The sequence below is a fragment of the Nesoenas mayeri genome (genome assembly GCF_963082525.1).
Source record: "Nesoenas mayeri genome assembly, chromosome: 14".
Lineage (NCBI taxonomy): Eukaryota > Metazoa > Chordata > Aves > Columbiformes > Columbidae > Nesoenas > Nesoenas mayeri.
Genome location: NC_137556.1, coordinates 7,198,144 through 7,219,733, shown reverse-complemented (window position 1 = coordinate 7,219,733; position 21,590 = coordinate 7,198,144). Strand labels below are relative to the sequence as shown.

Here is a 21,590-nt window from a genome sequence, read left to right as displayed (position 1 = left end):
TGCTCAGCACGCAGCCATCCTCAACTCCAGGCAACTCTTTCCTCCAGCCCTGCTCCCCCCGACCCTCCCCTGCCCCCCACCCAGACAGCTGGCAGGCACCTGGCACCCTCCTTGCCTGTTATCGCTTTGCCCGCTCCCCCTTCTCCTTCCCTGTCACCGGAGAAAGCGAGAGGAACAAGTGTCGGAGCAGGGAGCGCATAGCAACAGGATTCTGGGATGAAGAAGATTCGGCAGCAGCATCTCCGGGAGGTGAGAGCTGGGGAGCGGGGGTGCTGGAGAATAGGGGCAAGATGTGCTCATAGCCCCCCGGTTCCCAGCCCTGGGAGACTCTATGTGCAGCTGGCAGACTTTTCCTTGGCAGGGATTGAGAAGGGGGATAGTGTGTGTGCGGGGGTCATGGGGAGAGGGATGGGGGTATTTTGTAATGATCGCTCCTGCCTTGCTGCAATTAGCAGATGACAGTGGCCCTGTGCCCGCTGCCTGCTCCAGCTGGTGGGGCACTCCCCCCCACCCCTCCCCTGCAGTGATTCATGTTGTGTCTGGTGGCTGTGGGTGGGCACCGGGGACAGAGCCGATTCCCCACGGCATGGTTCCCTGGGGACACTGCTCCCAGCAGCCCTGGGGACTCCCCGGTCTTGGGGGATGCTGAGGGTTTCCCCCCACGCCGGAGTCAGCACAGGGAGCCGGGCAGTTGATTTCCCACCTGCAGCTGGGGTTGCCTCCTCCTCTACAGGATTTAAAGGGGTTTGGGTGGTGCTGGACTCTAAACTCCCCTTTGGCAGCTGACAAAGCTATAAACACTTTTTATAACCTGCTGGAAACCCTTTTAAACCCAGCTTTCAGGCTTTCCTATCCTAGATTCCTCTACATTGCCACTTTGCTTTTACCAGGCTCTCTGGGTCCCTATCTCCCCCCATGTCAGGGTGGCAGAGCCTGGCAGCCACAACTCCTTTGTGGGGACATTCTGCTGCTGCTGGCAGCATCCCAGGCAGCAACCTGGTGCTGTGAGCCCCCCAGGCTCTGCCCTCTGCCAGACCGTGCCCACAGGGTAGGGTGACACCAGCCTGTGCCAGCCTTCAGATGAACGAACCCAGGAGAGTTCCATCCCCGCCAGGAAATTCCAGTGATATTGGGACATGACGTAAAAAGCCGGCAGTGGCCTGGTAAAAGCCAGCAGCTGTCTGATGGCCCAGGCAGCCTCAGGGCTGCCTAGCTTTTTCCACTGTTGTTTGGAGGCATCATCTGGCTCTTCCCTCTCCTCCTTTTTGCTGCAAATTGCTTTTTCAGATGACTTTGTCACTGCATGATCCGTTAAAAGTTGACTTTTCCCCTTCCCAAGGCTTTTTGAGATACTTGCAAGAATCTCTCTCCTGTTTAACATTTATTCAGGAATTCATTTAGTCCCACAGCAATCAGCTGGAATGAAAAGCAGATGTCTCCGGAGTCATTTTCCCCATTCCTAGTGCTGCTTGGGACCCCGCTGTCCTTCATTACCAAAAAAATACTCTTGCTGAGCTCTAGAAGGAGAACCTGGTGCTCGCAGCAACCCAGGAACTTAGGGCCACCATACCCAATGCTGGTGTCGGGCTTGCCCGGAGCTGGCCCCAGCTGATGAAGTTTGCACAGCCCCAGCTGAAGCACTTGCCCCAGGACCCCAACAGCCTCCTCCTTCTCATTATGATCTGCTCCCTGTCTGTAAGCCGGGCGTTTTAATCCTTTTCACCAGGCATGTTTTAGACATATGGAAATTCCTATTTAATAGAAAAGATCTTCCTCAGGCTCTAAGGAATTCAGGTTGACTTTTGCATAATAGTGTTGCCAGAAGAGTTGAGTGGGTGTTTTTTTTATTTGTTTGATTATTTATTTGCCAGAGTTATTTGGTAGAAATGAACGAAAGCCCATGGAGACCAGTGGTGGGAGCCAGGATTTGGGCTGACCCTCCCCGTTCCCAGCCGTGCTGCTGAGCATCATCCTCCTATCTGCCACAAACTGCATCCAACCTTCTCTGCCCCTTCCTCAGGGTTTTTGGGTGAAGGGCCATAAGCTTTCACAGCTGTGCATGCTCCCTGTGCTCTGAACATCGCTGTAGTGAGTTTGCTCCAGCCTCAGCCACCTCCCACCCTCCGATTCCCCGTGCTGGCTCCAGCATCGCTTGCTCCCTCTCCTGGCATGTGCTGGGGAAACCGATGTTAGCACAGCCCTTTGAGGGGCTCTTCCACACCACAGAGATGCTTTATTTGTTTCACTTTCCAAGAGATATTGCAGTTGAATTAATCTTTAGGTTGTTTGTGGTTTTGGTTTTTGTTTTGGTTTTTTTTTTTTTTTAAGAGATTAACAAGCTATTCGAACTAATCTGAGGTGACTCACACTTTACAGACGCACTGTGCTCGCACATGGCTGGGATCCACAGGGGGGAAACCTGACATGGGGTGACATTTCTGCCAGTCAAAGGTTGTGGTCCATGCACAAAACGCTGACAAAATAACCCCACAATGCCAGTCTGAATGGAGACAAAACATGGTGAAAAAGTAACTTCAATACAGCTGGCTTTTCATGGATACAGTTGAGTTTTGCACTGGTTTAAGTAAATCAGTTTACAGAAAATAATTAGCATAGTACAATCTCCTTATGGAAGCCAGCTCTTATCTTGGCAGAGACTGAAGTGCTTTTTCTCCTCAGTGACCTTTGCTTTCCTGACTTCTTTGCGAGCATCTTCTGGTGAATAATGGGAAGTGATGCCATGTTCAAAGAGGACGTGGTTGCCAAGGGAGCGGTTAGTCCTCGTCTGTTTATAACAGTGAGACGGGAGCCCAATTTGAAAGATGGCAATTGACGGTGGAAAGCACTAGAGCAATATTGTAACACTAAAGCACTTCAGCTGCTACTGAAAAAGAAAATTCCTGTTATGACAAAGGCTGAAAGGGAGTATTAATCCCCAAAAAAAGAGCTGGAATTGAGCTGGTGTGTGAGATTTCCAGCAGTCTGAGGCAGAGGTGTGCATCTGTCTGTTATTTGGGACAAAGATGGGCTGGAATCCTTAAATACTGCATTTTGCAATTCATTTTAAGTCAGGTAAACAGGCCAGGTTTTGTGACTTCTATGGAAAGACTACGATTTAGGGTATTTTGGGGGCATTGCAGTCATGGAGCAGCCTGTGCGTGTGTTTTCCAGCAGCATCCCTGGCCCATGCCTCCCCAATCTTTTTTTGTGGTGGAGACCTAAATGTCACTGTCCTTGGGGTCTATCCCACTCCTAAGCAGTCTCTGCTTTCTGCCCTGGGCTCCCAAATTCAAATTGCAGAGCTCCAGCTGAAGATATTAATAAGAGGGGGCAGTAATCAGCAAGACACAAATGACAAAGTGTATCCCGTGGCCTCTGAAAAAGGGGACTGAGATGGGGACCAGGCTGTGTACAGTTTGGAAAAGGTCCTGACAGTTCCTTTCTTTTTGCTGCTTCTGAGTTGACTTCCAGCACCTGCATTTCCTCAGGTCACACAGCTCCATCCATCCCCTTTTGCAGCTGTTTGGGATTCAGGCAGAGGTGTAGGAATTAGGCGAGAGGATTTAATGATCTCCCAGCATGCCTACTTGCTATTTTTCTCTGATGCAAACCCGGAAAGTGAGAGCTCCCCGGGCAGTGTGAGGGGTTGGAAAGTATTTTTGAGGGGAAGATGAAACTGTGACAACCCCATAGCTCCTGTTCCCACCTGGCAGAGACCTTTGAGAATACAGCTTCGATCTGCTGAAACTTTTTGTGGGGATATTGCAGAGCAGTTTGTCCATTGCCTGCAAACACAGGTTGCTGCAGGTCATGCCCGCTGTGCGCACTGGGTTAATTAGCAGGCATGGCCATGGTTTGGAGAAGTTGCTAAGCTGGAGAGCTGTGTTAAACAGCTGCAGGAGGGCTGTCGGGTAGCAATGGTTTTATAGCAACAGTATTATATTTAGGTCACATTTTGAGGTTTCAACCTGTGCTTCTGAAGCTTTTCTTCCGGCCCTTGCCTTGTGATGGTGGCATCCAGTGGAAATGGGCTTTTAGTGGTGGGTTTTATTGTGACGGCTTTGCTCAGGCTGTACATTTCTGGTTGGATTTGGGAAGAGTTTGCCCCAGCTTGTCCTGTCCCTCAAGAGGTTTGCGAGTCAGGTGGAGACGGGTTTGCCTCTGTGTTCAGTGCCTTTGGGCTGTGAGCAGCACGCGTGTGGAGGAGTGGGGTGCACCCTGTGAACGGGGGGAGTGTGTGGCCATCAGCAACAGGTCTCCATGGGAACCGGCAGCAGGAGCATCCTGCCATCTGGCCAGAGAGGAGGAAGAGGAGGAGAGGAGGTGGCTGCCACCTCCCTGGGGGTTTGCAGCAGGGCATCGCTGGGCTCTGCTCACCAGCCAGCTCTGATCGGGGATGGAGGTTTGCTGCGGGCTCTGAGCAGACTTGCACGCTGGTATCTGGGGACGCACACCTCCTTCTGGCTGATCTCTCCAAATGCAGACCAGTCTCCATCAACCACATCCCCTGGGCTCATTCTCTACAATTGCATGAACTCAGGGACACAGAGATGGATGCTTTTAACTTTTAGGAGTCCAGGTAGAAGGGGAGGCTCCCAAATGGGCTCCTACTGCTCTGGTTCTGGTGCTGTTAGCAGAAACCACAGCATCATTCTGTCTCTGTGCCTCAATACAAGTCAAACCGCCCGGCAGGGGCACAGCAACACACAGCAGCACAGGGTAGGATCCTCATCCCACTCCTTTTTGCTGCCCTGTTTTGCCAAGCCTTTCAGCTTTGGTGAGTGCCAGTGGGATGAGAGCTGGTGGGGATGCCCTCCCCACTCTCCCAGAGCCAGGAGGCTTGGGAAATTCAGACAGACCAAGTATCTCATTGCAGACCTGATGTGCAGGCAAACACCAAGGAGCCCACTTGGTGCTTCACCCCAAACTGAATGTATTGCAGGACTTGCACCTCCCTCTTGCAGAGCCGAGTCAGCCGGGGAGGGAGGGAAGTTGTTAATCCCCTGTCTGGTGAAGAGCTGCCTGTGCCTCACTGATCCAGGGCAGACTAGGGAAGCTGGAAGGAGTTCCTTCAGCAGAGACAACTGGGAGCATGCCTCTAAATCCCCACAGTGCCAGCTTTTGGCAGCTGGAAAAGCGTGAAAAACACACGGTGCATTTAATGGCAGCCGAGTGCCCAGAAAGGCAGGGGCTGGAGGTGTGGCGCTCACTGGCGCGTTGGTGATGCTTCTTTCCCTACTGTCCTCAGCCCATTATCTGCAGGAGGTCAGGGAATTTTATCACGGACCCTTGAAAGAATTCATTGGGGAACAGGGGTTGCAGAATGGGTCCTGACATCCCAGGGTGAACCTGGGCCACCTCACCTCTCCCAGGGGAGCTCTGGCCATGTGGGATCACATTTATCCCCTTTCCTTGCTCAGTGGGACATCCAACGGGGGTGGTCCTTGGAGAACTGCTGGGATGGCATGTCCCCAAGGGACAAACGTCTCAGGGGTCACAAATTAACACCCAAGCTCCAAGTGCCCTTTCCCTGTCTCCTGCTCTTTCCCCCACTTTTATTCCTTCCTCCACTCCTGTCTGCCCTCTCCCATCCATGTTTTCTCACCCAGCCGGTGACACCAGAGCTCCTGGTGAGTCCCAGCAGCCAGGATGGGGACCTGGGCTCCGAGTGTCCAGAAGACAGAGGGAACTGGACAGGGCGGCTGGATTTCCTCCTCTCCTGCATCGGATACTGCGTGGGCCTCGGAAACGTCTGGAGGTTCCCATACAGGGCTTACACCAATGGAGGAGGTACTCACTCATCCTTTGGAGTGGCCACATCTCTCCCTCACTGAGCTAGTCTGGTGGGACATGTCTCTAAGAGATACCCCTTTCCCTTCTCAGAGCTGGGAAGTGGTGTTTGTTGTGGGGTGGAAGCCCCCTCCTGCCCCCCATTCTTACTCTAGGGCATTAAACACCTGCACCCATGTGTGGAAGGGTCTCACCAGACCATGTCTGCACTCATGGGCTTGGAGATATTCCCAGCTCCATGCTGGACTGAATACCACCTGAGCATCCCCCTTGGTTTCCAATAGCTTCCTGGTCTGGTGTCCTCCAGGACCTAGCTGGACCAGCAAATGCTTCCCAGGCATCAAAGGAGGGGAGCGAGCCTTTTGCAATACAAGCATCCAGCCATGGTGGTCCAAAGTGCCCAGCTTGTTCAACTGCTCCCAGAGTAACTGCTTGTCTCATGCATTAAAAACTGGAGAATTTCACAGTATTTGCAGAAAGTTCAAGGAGAAAAGAGAGTAGGGGACGAGGGGAAAGCACAGCACCAGATGAATCCCAGCCCCTTCCTCCTTCACTAATGGTGACCTGTTGTCCCTTGCTGTCTTCCAGATTTTAGCTTAGATCCCTCAGGGCCACAGATGTTAAATCAACTTTGTTCCCTGTCATAGATGGGCTATGGGTGCTTGCTCTGTGTTATTTTACAATGTTTTTCTTGCTCCTTGTAGGAGCTTTCCTGGTTCCTTACTTCATCATGCTGGCCATCTGCGGGATCCCCATCTTCTTCATGGAGCTGTCACTTGGCCAGTTCTCCAGCCTGGGGCCACTTGCTGTCTGGAAGATAAGCCCCCTCTTTAAAGGTGCGTGAGTGAAGTCCAGAGCTTCTGTGTGGCCTCGGGAAGAGCTGCTTGATCAGGACATGGACCAGCAGCACCATCCCATGACCCTCAAAACTCTTATTAGAATCAAAGATTAAATCCTGGGGGAAGGTGGAGAAGGCTGGACCTCTGGGTTAGCTGTTTCAGTAGCTGCAAGACATGAGTGAAATCTATCAGTCTCCAGAGGCTCTGGATGTCACAATAAGCTCTAGAAATTGTATGCAAACTATTAAGCCTGTTAGCTTACAAAATGCAGTATAAAAGCTAAGCAATGACTGTTAAAGACAAAGGTAAGAATAAAGTGTTCAAATAAAGGTCAAATCAAATACTTTTACTCTTAACATTAAGTTGGAGTAAAATAATCCATGTGATGCAATAGGTCATCAATACAGAGATGGCATGTCCAGAGGGTACAATGACAATGAGGCCCCCCAAGTGAACTTCTTACTGGTTAAACATTTGGCTACTGAGATCCAGTATCTCACCCTGGTTTTGGATGTGCTCCACTCCTGAGAGATGGCTCACTCCTCCTTTATCCTCTCCTTCCTCCAGGTGTTGGCATGGGCACGATCCTCATTGTCTCCCTGGTGGCCATCTACTACAATATGATTATTGCTTATGTTCTCTTCTACCTCTTTGCATCCCTCACAAACGACTTGCCCTGGCAGCACTGTGGCAACTGGTGGAACACCAACCTGTGCCTGGACCACCACATCATCAAGGCAGGGAACACCACCTTCCCCGTCAACATCACCAACACTGTCAGCCCAAGCGAGGAGTACTGGAGGTACAGAGGTCAGCCTGACCTTGCTGTGGGGACATGGTTGGCATCCATCCCGGGAGAGCATGGAGATGGGATGAGGGGCAAAGGTCTGTGCTCTCATGGCATGGTGGGCTCTCATGGTAGGTGCTGTGGGTGCAGTGACAGGCTGTCCTGGTCAGCTGTGAGTGATATCTCAGTTTAGCTGTTGGGATCATGTTCCTGGGATGTGGGAGGTCCCCATGTTCTACCATTGCTTTGCTGGCCTTGCCAGGTTCAGAGAGGGTCTCTGGGAGATGGTAGGGGGTGCCTGTGGCTGCTCACTTGTGGTTCTCCTTTCACGCCAGCCGGTACGTCCTGCACATCCAAGGGAGCTCTGGGATTGGAGATCCCGGGAGGATCCGCTGGAACCTGTGTCTGTGCCTGCTCCTTTCTTGGACTATTGTCTATCTGTGCATCCTAAAGGGAGTCAAATCCTCTGGCAAGGTAAGGACTGGTTGGTCTCTGAGGGATCTACAGTGATGCCCATCAGTGTCTGCAATTCTCTGCACATCTGGGAAAGTGAGACCCATAAATGAGATCAGCTGGACACAGTTCAATTTGGAGATGACTTGTGCACCCAGACACAGCGGGGCTGACACTATCAGCCCCACTGCATCCCAAGGACCCCAGCTCTTCAGGGTGATGTGATGTCCCATCCCAGGGACAGCTCTGCTCTCGCTCCCAGCTCTCCCAGCTGGCTCTGCTCTCCTGCAGGTCGTGTACTTCACCGCCACCTTCCCGTACCTCATCCTGGTGATGCTGCTCATTCGTGGTGTGACCCTGGAGGGGGCCTGGAAGGGCATCCAGTTTTACCTCACGCCCCAGTTTGATCACTTGCTGTCTTCCAAGGTTAGCAGGATTTTGTGCAATTTGTTCAAAACACAAAAACGAACCTTCTCCCGCTACCTCCAGCATGGAACAGGGGCAGATCCCTCACTTAGATGCCTTTTCTGGCCACCCCTCAACCTAAAGTCCTCCCTCCTCTGGCTCCCAGAACACAAGTATTTGCCTTTCAGCAATCTGTCTTTGCTGCACACCTTGTCTATACTGCTCTTCCCACCTGGCCCAGTGCTGTGCCTGCATTTCTGGATCTCCATCGAGGGGATGGCATCCTCACCACCTCCACTGGGTACCGGGACCATGGGCAGGATTAGCCCAGCCCCTGTGATGGGCTGGGAGGTGGTGACATGTGCCCATGGTGGATCTGGCTGTTCTGTTTTTCTCAAGCACTCCCAAGCAGGGAGTTTCCTTGTGTCACAAGTACTGGTAGCAGAGACCACCTAGTTTTACAAGGGCATTTGATTCCCCACTGGGCTGTCTCTAAAACACTCTTGTTAGCCCTTCCACTATCCAGCTGACCCACGATGAGTGGTGAGCGTGTCAGCAAGGAAAGGGCTTTGTGTGCCTGGAGGGCTGGGGAAGATGCGCTAGGGGCTCTGGGGAAGCCTATTTTCAGCTCCCTCTTCCTGGGAGGGTGTTTCCAAACATCTGCTCTCCTCAGACCTGTTTCCTTCCTCCAGGTGTGGATCGAGGCAGCCCTGCAGATTTTCTACTCCCTTGGGGTAGGCTTTGGGGGCCTCCTCACCTTTGCCTCGTACAACACCTTCCATCAGAATATCTACAGGTGGGAGCCAACTGTTGCATCATAAAAATTGTGGGTTGTGGGGAGCCATGAAAACCTCAGTGGGTGGGTTCAGAGCCAGCAAAAGCACAAGGTGCAGCACAGGGTCACCCAGCACTGGTTTTTGCCCGAGCACCTTATAGATATGTGACAGCTTGCACAGACTTAAGGGGAATGGAAGCACCTGTGGAAGAAAACTCTCCTAAACATCAAGGCACAGAAAATGACTCAGAAGTTTGTGGCTGAAGGCTGAGGATGTTTGAGGCTAGAGTTCTGCATGTTTGTGCTGTCCTCAGCATCTGTTGCAGGTCACCAGCAGAGAGAGGAGTCTGGGTGTTGGGCATTTGGGCTCATACACTTGTGCAAGCTTGGAAAGAACCCCACAAAATGACCCATTTCATACACTCCTTTTGATCCTGGAAAGCACATGCCAAGGGAGACTCTGGAGAACTGCAGTGGGTCACCTCACTCTGGCACCTGGGGCTGGAAATGGCACTGTGAACTGGTGTGGAGTGGGAAAGAGATGGCATGTTCAGATCATCTTCTTTCTCCCCTGTAGGGACACCTTCATAGTGACCCTGGGCAACGCCATCACCAGCATCCTGGCAGGGTTTGCCATCTTCTCTGTTTTGGGATACATGTCCCAGGAACTTGGGGTCCCTGTTAACCAGGTGGCAAAAGCAGGTGAGGCCAACGAAGACCCTTTCTCCTTCTTCTCTGAGGAGCAGATAGATCAGAGAAGGGGTGATGTGGGGCAGCTCTTTGATCCTCTATAGCACCTTCAGCTGCCAGAGCGAGGACACAGGATGGAAACACTGGGAATCTCCTGCCCTGCCAGAACTTCCCTCCCGGGCCGCCTTCCTGGAGAAGCTGCAGGCTCCCTGTGCCCTGCCGTGGCCAGGATGTTGGGGAGATGTGTGACAAACCCACACAAAATGTGAGGGCCAGCTGTGAAGCTAATTCAGGCCATGGGATGGAAGGTATCCAAGGGTGTCAGTGTGAGGGATGGAGCTGTATGCTCAGCAGGCCAGGGGGAGGAAAAGGGGCAAACCAGTTCCTGCTGTGTAAAATTTGAGCAACACCAAGTGATACCTATTATAATAAAGGCCTGAGCAAGGAGCAGGTTGGTGCTCCTGCACTTCTTCACCTTCTGCTACAAGACCCCTCCTGCCCACCTTGCAAAAGCCCTGCAGCTCCCCATTGTGGTGCAACACTGCTGGGCTCTCCTCTCCTTCACCCTCCCGCCATGTCCAGTGCTGTCACCCTCTTTTCACCCTGCTGTCCTTTGCCTCCCCTAGGTCCTGGCCTGGCTTTTGTGGTGTACCCCCAGGCCATGACAATGCTCCCCCTTTCTCCATTCTGGTCTTTCCTGTTCTTCTTCATGCTGCTAACCCTGGGCCTGGACAGCCAGGTAAGGACAGAGCCCACCAAGCCAGCCACAATGCCCAGGCAGCCCAGGGGGCTCAGGGGACCTCTTCTCCTTTGTGTGCAGTTTGCCTTTATGGAGACCATTGTTACAGCAGTGACCGATGAATTTCCCTACTACCTACGGCCAAAAAAAGCTTCTTTCTCGGCTATCATCTGCATTGCCCTCTTCCTGATGGGGCTCATCCTCACAACAGAGGTGAGAATATGGGGCTGGATGTGTTGTGGGGACTCACTAGGGCCTCATTTTAGAGAGTGCTTAGAGCAGGGGCCAAGTTTGTATGTGTGTGTATTCACATCAGCTAACAAGGTGGAAGAAAGATGATCAATGAACCTGGGCTTCCTGGGGATGTGAAGTCCAAGAGGACCAACACAGCATTATTCCTATCCCCAGAAGGACAGTGATGTCTCCTGAGGGTGCCTGACAGCTGTCTTCCCCAGTGTCCCCAAAAGGGATAAGGGGACATGTCCCAAAAGTGGGAGGACATGGGTGGGGGTTTGTTGGGATGCTGGTCCCAGAGATGCTGGCCACTGTGCTTTCCCTCCCCAGGGTGGGATGTACTGGCTGGTCCTGCTGGATGACTACAGTGCTGGCTTTGGTCTCATGGTGGTGGTGATCACTACCTGCCTCGTGGTGACACGTGTCTATGGTAAGGGGGTCTGTCCCCACAGGGGCACAGGGAGGAAGGGGCTGTCCATATCAGAAGAGGGATTTAGAGGGAGACGTCGGGGAGCCAGCAGCCTTTCAATGGAGCATGAAACACCTCTGCTCCCACCACTTGTTTCTTTTTGGCCATCACTGGATTCACTTATCTGGAGATACTTGTGGTGATGAGCCCAGTCCCTCAGACATCACCAGCTGGGATTTGCTGCTCAGGATGCAAACCATCACTTTTGATCAGGGCCGGGCAGCCTGGTACAAGCTCTGGGGGAGGGATCGCAACTTCTGAGTCCTTCTCCCTCTCACTCCTCCAGGCATGAAGAGGTTCTGCCGAGATATCCACATGATGCTGGGCTTCAAACCAGGGCCCTACTTCAGAGCCTGCTGGATGGTCCTGTCCCCAGCAACAATGATGGCAAGTGCTCAGCTTGGCATGTTGGATGGTGCTGGAGAGCCACAGGGGTACCAGTATTCCTGGGTGACCTCCCAGTATGACAAGTCTCTCTGCTGGCATCTCCTGCCCCAGTGACTGTTCTGGTTCTGCTGGGAGGTCTCCATCATCCCCAGGCCTTTTTTTAACATGGGACCTTCAGAGGGATCTGGGCTGACCTCACTTCCCATTCACAGGCTCTCCTGGTGTACAACATCGTCAAGTACCAGCCCTCTGAGTACGGCAGCTACCGCTTCCCTGCCTGGGCTGAGATCCTGGGCATCCTCATGGGAGTTCTCTCCTGCCTGATGATCCCTGTGGGCATGGTGGTGGCTGTGCTCCGAGAAGAAGGGACACTGTGGGAGGTAGGATGTTCTGGGGCCCAGAATTGCTGGGGAGAACCCCAGAAATGTGCAGGAGTGACAACAAGCCCCTGCCAAGCCTGAATTTCCTGGAAATGTTTGCACTCTCTCTCCTGCAGGTGTGTGTCTCCGTCCCTCCTTGCTGCCCATGGGGTGTGGGAGATGACATATCCCAGGGCATTTCAACTGTGTCCCCTCCCAGGATGCCAAGCAGGCACCAAGTCATGCACATCCTCTCACCAAAACACACTTAATGTGGCTTGCCTCGTGGGGAAGTACATTGTCCCCAGTGTGGGTGGGCAGGGACATGTGGGACTTTGCACCCATTTTGCAGGAGCAATGACAGAGGGAGGAAGGCAGCTGCTGGGCTGTGCAGGCAGCACAGGCAGGATCTGAGTGCTGAAAGGCTTTGCCCAGGAGCAGGTTACAGAGCTGCTCTAAGCTCACAACCATAACAGCTCGGCTTTGTTGCTCTCCCCAGGCTGGGAATAGCCAAGCAGCAGAACTTGGTGCCCCCCCCAGCCAGAGCCCAGACAGGCCACCAGGCACAGTGATGTGGCCAGGAGCCACCCTTGCCCAGGTGTCCCTAAACCCCACCACAGACTGTTACCCTACAATAGTCCCCAGCTCCTACAAGCCCTCCTCACCACCACCCACAGACCACACTACCTCCCCAGCCTGCAGTAGGGCACTTATATAGACCTGCCTTCCCAAAAAGTTTCAGCGCAAGCTTCTGGCTCCATCCCACCCTCAATGGGGGGTCTTCTGCTCCCCAAGGGCTGGCAGAGAACACCGTCCTCTGGGAGGGGCGGGTGGGCTGCTGCGGGGGGAGCGGATCAGGTGCCAGTGCAGGGTGCCCATGCTCCCTCCATCTGTCCCCTCGCAGCGGGTCCAGCAGGCCAGCCGTCCCGCCATGGACTGGGGCCCATCGCTGGAGGAGAACCGGACCGGCATGTACGTGGCAAGCCTGGCCGGCAGCCAGTCCCCCAAGCCGCTGATGGTCCACATGAGGAAATACGGGGGTATCACCAGCTACGAGAACACAGCCATCGAGGTGGACCGGGAGATGGAGGAGGATGAGGAAGAGGAGTCCATGATGTGAGGAAACCCAGCACCCTGCGGGCTGTGGGGGGCTCATTCCCCCCTAATTTGCACAGGTTGCACTGCGGCACTTCAGGATGGCTCAGGGGGTCTTTTGGGGAGCAGTTGGGAGCTGCCGACCCTGCCCGTCTCCTCACTACCACCCTGGCCCCACAAGGATGGAGCTCCTGCCCATCCCAGTCCCCTCGACGTGTTTCTGTTCAGTGTGACAAGCTGTGTGACGAGTCCGTGTGTTCGTGTGACAGTGTCTGGTGAAAGTGTCAGGGCTGCCCCACTCCTACCCACATCCTCAGCCCTGCCTTCCCCATGCAGGGATGCTTGGGCTGCAGCCGCCAGGGAGGAGCAGGTCCTCTGAGTTGGTCTGTTCTCTGCTTGTGTGTATTTAACTCAAATAACCCACAAACAAGTGTGAGAAAGGACTGTAATATCCTCTGTGCCATAGGGACAGTGTGTGCTGGTGTGCTCACATGGAGGTACTTCAGCAAAACCAGTGTAAATCAGTGTCCTGCTAAAGAAATCTGACCTCATAAATGAGCAGCTAAAAATAATTAGAAGTGGGGAAAAGAAAATGCCTTGTAATCAAACCAGCTTGGGCCTTTCCAAGCTTGTAGGTTCCCTATGGACCTCGGTGGGTCAGGGCATCTTGCAGGGCTGGGGGAAACTGAAGGGAGGGAAGAGGATGATGACCTGTTCCCTGTGTGTGCAGGAGGACAAAGGACGGGTCTCAGCTGGACCCAGTGCCAAAGGAGGACCTGTGCCCATCCCGAAGGGGAATTCGAGGGCTGTCCCTACGCCTGGGTGCCACTTTTCCCAGGGAAAAGCAAAGGGCTAGGTTGGAGTGACTGTGTGTAATTTTGGGATAGCTCAGCCTAGGGCCCATGTCCCAAAGCTCCCATCTCCTGCTGATGCTGCTGGCCGGGCTGGGGAGGGGGGTGTCAGTGAGCTCCTGGTTGGGTTTTATGGACCGGTTGCTGCCAGTCCCCATTACCACAGTGTCATGTACACCTTCTCACATGTGTCATCAGCTCACCATTAAAAAACAGTGTGTGACACAGCCTCTGCGTGGGTTATCTGGGGGGTCGTCAGCAGCAAGAAGGGCATATCCAGTGGGGTTTCCAGGGATAAACCCCTGAGATTTGTCCTGCAAATCTCCATCCTGGTTAAGTAAAGGTAAAAAACCTAGGATAAAGACAAAAATTAGGGCTTATGTCTGGATTATGCATGTGGCCCTGTTGCACTGGGCTATTAATCCCATGGGCCGTGCAGCCCTAGGTCCAGCACCATGAGCTGAGCCTTCAGGATGAATCCTGGCATGAGGATGCCTTTCCACATCCTCCTCACCATAGCCCACCATGGCTGCAGTCTGCAGGGGTGATGGGGATCCCCCAGCCTCAGCTTCTCTGGGTGTGTGGGGCTCTGGCAGCACGACCGTGCTGCAAAGCACCTTCAGTCGCAACCCCCTGGGTTAATCATTAGAGACCAGCCATAAAAGTGTTGCTGATGGAAAGTTCAGGCCATGGTGGCTGGGGAGTGGAGAGGGCCTGCCATAAACGTTTATGGCCCCAATGAATCCCTCGCTCTAACCTTGACACTATTTACTGAGCAGGAGGGCTCAGGAGGTCATGGTGTTGCCCAGCCATTGCTGTGGGTGCTGGCCAAGGAGCCCGGGCTGGGCTGGCCCTGGGGGGGCACACACAGGGGTTTGCACGGTGTGATGGAGCAGGTGATGGGCGCAGGCATTCTTGGGCTGAGAAAGCTGCTCTGGTCTCTGTACATGTCTGACCTTGTTTACTACCTGTGTGTGGTCCTGCCATATTCCCCCAGTCCCCGCAGTAATCGCGGGATCCTCTCCCTGGGCAGCTGCCATCAGTCTGTGTTGAGTACGGAGTGATGGGAAGGATGGAGCAGAGGCTGCGCTGGGGGATGTGTTGGGGATCAAAGCTGACAGCAGCAAGTGGAAACCCAGGGCAAAAAGTGCCAGGGCAGTGGCACAGCCAGAGCACATGTCCCCTGGGCCATATGTGGCTGTGCACAAAGAGGTGTGGGACTTGCTCCTGGCAGCATGTCCTGCTCCCAGGGCCAGCAGTGCATCCGTATCCCATACCGCAAGGTGGCTTGAGGTCCAATGCCATCCTTCCCGTGTTCTCAAAGGATGGCAACTCCTCCCACTCCTGTCACTTTGCACTCCTGGCATGTCCCGATGCTATCCTGGGGAGCCCTGGACGTTCTCCCAGGATTTTGGCGAGACCTTCCGGCAGCCCCGGGATGGGTGGCGGGGGGACAGGGACAGTGCCGGGAGGGGTGCCTGGGTCTCTGTTGCGAGCTGGGGACAGGGGTGACAGCAGTGGCAGGAGCGGTCTGGTGCTGACACCTGCTGGGGCCGCGGCACATGGCAGGTCGGGGATGGGGGGGACACCCCTGGCGAGCAGCGGCATCGCGGCGGGGTTCGGGTGTGCAGGGACAGGGACCGTCGCCAGCCGCCCCCCAGGTACCACCTGCCTGCACGGGCAACGCCCGGCAGCTGCTCCTGGGACACCCCCAAACCTGTCCCGAGCTCTGCTAGGGGGGTCTGTACTCCACAGCCGGCAACATCTGCTCCCACAAACCTTCTCTTGTTGCCCAGTGGGTGAGAGCTCGGTCCCCACCTCCCAGCCAGCCCCAAGCAGCTCATGGGGTGTCCCAGACACCTGCAGCACCCAGACCCCCCTCCCTGGGGAAAGAGTTGGGTTGGGCTGAGCCAGGTCTGGGGGTGACATGAAGCCCCAGGCTCCCCCGAAGCCCCAGGGATGCTGGTGACCACGGACATGCAGTGCCCAGGATAGCAGCACCTGCTGCTCAAGGCTCCATCCCAGCCCCAATGCTTTCGAGGACAAGAGCGCAGGACCGAGGGACAAGACAGTGGCAGACGGTCTGAGTCACTGCAGTGACGGAGAATCACCCGTTTCCATGCTCAGAAGTTGGTAGCTATTTATTGCACTTGAACACCAATAATAAAACTGACACTCGCCCTCCCTCCCACACCCACCCCACTCCCGGACCCAACACTGCCCTCCCCAAATAGAGCATCCGAGTTGAGCAGTGATCATTCTGTTCACAGCCACAGGTTCCAAAAAACAAAAACAAAACCAGAAACAAAACCAAAACAGAACAAAAAAAAAAAAAAGGAAGAAAAGAAAACCCACACAAAAGGAAACTAAAGCACTCCCTCCCCCCGCATCAAGTTTCCACTGAATCCAACACGGTCACACTGCTCAACAGTTTGAGTGCACTTACAAAAAAGATAAGAGAAAGGCTTCAGCTGCAACCGTACGGACTGACAGACACGAGGGGATGGGCAGATATCCGTCCCCAGGGCCTGATTTTTTTGTTACTTGACAAAGCTTGGTATACTCTTAATAATATATTTTTTGCAATCATCTTAAATAAATATTTCCATAGAGATTTCCTGTAAGTATATATATATTTTTATATATATAATATATAAGAGAGAGAGATATCATTTTTTTCTTAAACCACTGTTAACGTATTTTCCCTGCTTGTCCAAAAAATATTACAAAAGCCCTAAAATTGTGCAACAGTTAGATAAAAGGGACAACAACCCAAAGAAGGAAGGAGCTGCTCAATACAGCCCCCTTCACCGCCCTCTCTCACACTCCCTATTGACCTGCAGGTGGGAAGGACATTCAGCCGAGGTGCAGGGAGCTAGTGGGGACAGATGGCTCTGATATTCCCACAGCCTGTTCACGTCTGGGTTTTCCTGTCTGCTATGGATGGGCTGGGACCTGCACCTTTGTAAATGGGTAACGGTGAGATCTCTACTGGTTGTTGCATCCAGAGAGGGATGCACACCATGAGATGTGTCCTGCAGTGCAGAAGGAGGGTTACCTTGGCTTCTGGGATGAACAGAGGAGATGGTTATGGGATCTTCCGCTGACAGACACCTCTTGGTCCACAGGGCTATGTGGTTGCCCTCTCAAACATGGCACCTCCCCAGCTATCCTGCCACGGGCTGCAGAGCAGACTAGGAGCTCAAATTGGGAGCAGATGGCTGCTGCTGCCTACTCCAACCTCTGGGGTTCCATGGGGGCATCAGCTCGTGGAGGGCAACGGGAGGGGAGGCAGGTTTGGGGTCAGACAGGGGTTGGGCAATTATTTGGCGGGGGAAATACACCTGTCCCAGCTGTGCCTGGCCAGGGTAAGGGGCAGAGCATCTGCTCCTCCAGCAAAGAGTAGAGGCCCAGGAGCGGCCTCTTCTTCCAGAGCAGATGCCACAACAAGACCTGAGAAATGATGATGTTGCAGCTGGACTCAGGGAGCGAAAACAGGTGATTCCCAAGCCCAGCCATGGAGCTGGGAGCCTGAGACCTCCACAGCAAGTGCTTCCACTCAGATATCCCCTGTGGTCTGTGAGAGGTGGAAGAGATGACCAGTTTGGAGGACTTCTGATTTTGGTTTGACAGGGGTGGTCAGGCAACCAGATGAGTCAGATTCTGTCTGTACTAGGAAATGAAATGTGCTGCAGCCTGATCTCCAGCCTTGAGGCCAATAGGGACAGGAGGTCTATGGTGGTAAACTCCATCCCAACAAGGTGGCCTTGTCCGTATTGCTTATCAGGAACACACCCTGCACCTTGTCTTGCCCAGAACAATGGCAGGAATGTTGGGGCGATGACAGTTAGCACATGCCAGGGATGGTGCCAACCGCTTAAAAGTACAGAGATAACAGCAGCATCCCTAGCTCTGTGACCCAAAGAAGGATACTGGCAGTTGACGATTATTTTTTAGTTTTCCTGCAAGTTTAGAAGAAATCAGGAAATGTGAAGGAAGATCGAGACAGAAGCTGTTCACCATGACTACCGAAAGAAAGGGTGGTGGTACATCAGTACTTGCTCAAAGATGTTCTGGGGATACAGGAATCTGCTCTGGAGCAGCAGGGTGAAGTGGGGAAAATAAATCAGGCAGAACAGAACCCTAAAGTGCAGGTGCTTAATGCTGCCAGCATGGGCAGGTTGGGAAGTTGGGTCTTCCTTGGTCAGGCTTCAGCTTGACTGGAAGACTAGAAGGAGTTGAAACCCCAGAAAGGATCAGGAGCATTTTAGGTGTTGCAAGGACATCCAACTACCTCCAGATGAACCTGTCCCTGGAGAGATGACCATAGAGAAACCTCGGCGAGGAAAAATCACCTCCAAGAAGACACCTCAAAGCCTGCCTGCAAACCAAGATGTTCCTCCCTAGCAGTGACTGTCCAAAGTGGGCTCTCAGTGAAAGGAGATTGTATCTACCCCAGCAACTCATCTGCCATCCCCAACAAACCCCACTGCACCCTGTGTCCCAGTCCTTTCTCCAGTAGCAGCTGCTGGAGCAGCTTCACCCTCACAGCCCACCCGAGGTCCACAGCTACCAGCAGCTCCAAAACCAGGCTGAAATGGTACATGCTCTACAGCTCCCATGCAGAGCCCTGCTCCGACCTCCTCCTCCTCATCCATCTCACACCAATCCCCCAAAATATTCCTGATACCTGGAAAGCCTGGGCATCAGGAGATGGATGAGACATTCGCCATGGCTGGCTTCAGAGCCAGCTCTGGAGAGGGAGAGAGAAAACTGTGAAAGAGCTGAGTCCTTCCTTTAAAAATGAAAAAAAACTTCAGCACTACGTGACTACAGGAAGAAAAACAGATCTGTAAAAACACCCAAACTCTACCTTAAAAGCTAATCCTCTCCCTGCATGGATTTCCCTGCTTTGGGGCCATCTCTTGCAAGACAACACAGCTCCACGGTCAAACAGCACAGGTCCACCAAGGGCATGAGGACGCGCATTTGCACACGTGGAGCATCTGTGTGATTTGCCACCAAAAAGGCATCTCTTATTCACATCACCAGTAACCATCACACCGCCAGCACAGCGGGACCCACCAAAACATCTTTCAGGGCCTGTTCATGTCCCAGTAGTTTGGATTTCTTCCTCTCCATCCAGTGGGAAAACATTTTTGCAGTCTGCAAAGATGCGGCTGCGTTTTGCACAGCAGCTGTCCCTGCCTCCACAGAGAGCAAAGCATTCAAAACCACAGAAAAGGCAAAATACACGCTCAGAATTTACATGGAGGAAACATTTCCTTTTTTTTTTTTTCTCTTTTTTTTTTTATGTCCAAAACAAGCGTTTTTTTGTTCATTTCTTTGTTTTTCAACACACACACACCATCTAGAAAGTTAAACGCCATGCAGATGAAGAGAGTGCAGCTAGAAAGTCCCCCAGGGCAGCAGCGCTGCAGGAGCCTCCCATCAATGAGCAAAGAGGTTCCAGTCGGAAAAAAGGTAACAAGAAATGGAAGAATTGCCGGACAAATACCCACCCTCAGACCTCTACCCGATGGCAAAGAGGTGAGACCAAAATTCCCCTTCCCAGCCACGTCTTCTGTCCTGAAAGCCACATCCTGGTGGCTTCCCAAGAGCCACCGCCTGGGTTTGTCCTGCCGGAAGACCCGTGGGGTGTGGGAAGGTGCCCTGGGAGGGGGTGTCACTGGGACACGGGTGCCTTCGCCCACCCGGTGCTGTGGGACGGGACAGGACGGGACAAGCCGCCACGGCGTAGGGTGGGGGCTGGCAGCCACGGGAGCCCTGTAGAAGCATCACAGCAGCACAACCCCTCTCCAAAATGTAAACGCAACAAAAAACAGCAACCCCTGCAAATCCCCCCACCCTGCCCCAGTTGAATGTTTCTAGTTATTACATAAAGATCCATTTCAGCAAATACTCAAAATCAAGATACGAAATACACAGTAGGTTGTTGGGGTTTTTTTCCCTATAAAAAGGCATGCGCTCAAAGTAGAAGACAGCTAAAGGCTTGTTTGTTTTCTTTGAAGCACAATCAGATTCTGCAGAGTTTTGTTACTTTATAAAGCTTGCATTCCTCGTTGTCGCTGGAAGGAGTCGTGTGGGTGATGGAGATTTGCGGCCCGAATCGGTGGCCAGCTCGGCCACCCCCATCCCAGGCTGGAAGTGGGGAATGGGGGGAGCACCAGGTGCTGCATGTGAGGGGCAAGGGTGGGTGCTCGGCAGGGCTGGGTGCTGGGGTGAAGGATCCAGACTGGGTGGAGGGTGGGGAGGAGGGTGAAGGAGCAATGTTACCGCCGTGGCACGTCTGGGAGAGCCCCAGCTCCCGGCTGTGCTGATGCGGTGCCGGAATGCAGTTGCCTTTTGCCTCCTCTCTTCTCCCAGTTCCACTGGTCCATGCTCCGAGGGGAGAAGGGAGGAAGGAGGGAGAGCATCCCCCTCGGCACGGCAGCTGCTCGGAGCCAAGGTGCCAACCTACTCTCTCTCCTGGGAAGGAGCTTGCTTACACTCCTGGGAAGGGAAAATAAACAAATAGCCTTTACTCACCCATCCAAACACTGCCCTCCTCACCCGGGGGCACATGGAATATGGAATTTGCAAAGGGTTTAAACCGCAGTTCCCCGGCCAAGGCTGCTGGGAAGCGGGAGCTCAGGTCAGGAGCAGGCAGGAGCCATGGCAGCAGACAAGGACCTCGATAGCAGCAAAGCAAAATCCACCGGTGCACAGGGAGGTTGTGGCACAGAGAGGCTCAAAACTACCCCCCTTCCCTCCTCTTCCTCGGGAGGGCTCCCAGCAGAAGTGGGGATGGAGGTGGATGGGTCCAAACCAGTTCAGGAGATGTGTGGGGTGGTGGCGGGTCCCACCAACACCATACAGCTGAGCAAGGAGGCTTTTACCCCAGCACATGATATCTTTTCGGCCAGATACTCAGGTTTAGGTTCATGGTTTCTCTTTTCTTGGTTCATGCAGAGGAAGGGGGCCCAGCGCTACGGCCCCGGCGGGGTGGGGGTTTCAATGGGATGCTTGTACAGTGCTGGCAGGGCCGTCGCGTGTGTGCGGTGAGAAGCAAGGGATTATTCCAGCGGGAACCAAGCAGCAGAGCCAACAGCCAAAGTCCCGTAGGTGAAGATGTCGGAGGAGGTTTCCTCTTGGTAGTCAGTCAGTGACAAATCCCACACGGGCAGGATTGCGCTTCAGCTGCAGAACACAAACCGGACAGAGAGGGAGTTTGCTTTGACCATCCCTTTGGCAGAGCATCCCTCTCCCCATCGCCATCTCCTCCCCACAGATCCTCAGGGCAGGATCCCACCCACTCTGCAGCCTCGACCATGCAAGGAGCCCACACCATCCCCTCTGTGTCCCCCTTGCCCCATCCCCAGAGCCTCACAGGGCTTACTGCGGTAGGACCGAGGGTGCACCGGATCTGTGAAAGTGGACAATTTGCCATTTGCCATCCCGGCGGTGCCAGATGCGGGTCTCCTCGGATTGGGCGGTGCGGGGGATCCCTCCCGCATCCACGTACTGCGTGATGCGGATGTAGGCGATGCAGGCGGACTCGTCTCCCATCAGGTGAATGTGGGGGTTCAGGATTGTTGTGTGCACAGGCTTGCTGTTCCGAGACCACACTGGAGAGGGGACAAGTACAGGCAGCTTGAGGCAGGGGAAGGAGTTTGGGTGGCTCTTGCCCAGGTCAGGAAGGGGAGATGCTTGAGTT

The 21,590-nt window shown here is 53.7% G+C and overlaps 2 protein-coding genes across 3 annotated transcripts in view; one reads left to right on the top strand and one right to left on the bottom strand.

Annotated features, from left to right (window-relative positions):
* Window positions 1-216: 216 nt before the first annotated feature.
* On the top strand, window positions 217-13,047 carry SLC6A7 (solute carrier family 6 member 7; the record flags this gene model as incomplete). The annotated part of the gene is made up of 14 exons (XM_080353602.1): window positions 217-249; window positions 5,610-5,790; window positions 6,495-6,626; window positions 7,197-7,431; window positions 7,752-7,890; window positions 8,161-8,295; window positions 8,967-9,070; window positions 9,627-9,751; window positions 10,366-10,478; window positions 10,560-10,691; window positions 11,043-11,142; window positions 11,468-11,568; window positions 11,781-11,948; window positions 12,832-13,047. The coding sequence occupies 14 exons, from the start codon at window positions 217-219 to the stop codon at window positions 13,045-13,047; spliced, it is 1,914 nt and encodes a 637-aa protein (XP_080209728.1).
* An 8,221-nt stretch (window positions 13,048-21,268) lies between these two features.
* CAMK2A (calcium/calmodulin dependent protein kinase II alpha) overlaps window positions 21,269-21,590 on the bottom strand; it is a gene marked incomplete at both ends in the record, with an annotated part of 30,576 nt that continues 30,254 nt past the window's right edge. For both annotated transcript variants that reach the window (XM_080353451.1, XM_080353452.1), the window contains one exon: window positions 21,269-21,501. In XM_080353451.1, the coding sequence (XP_080209577.1) occupies window positions 21,269-21,501 (233 nt within the window). The remainder of the gene's footprint in view (window positions 21,502-21,590) is intronic.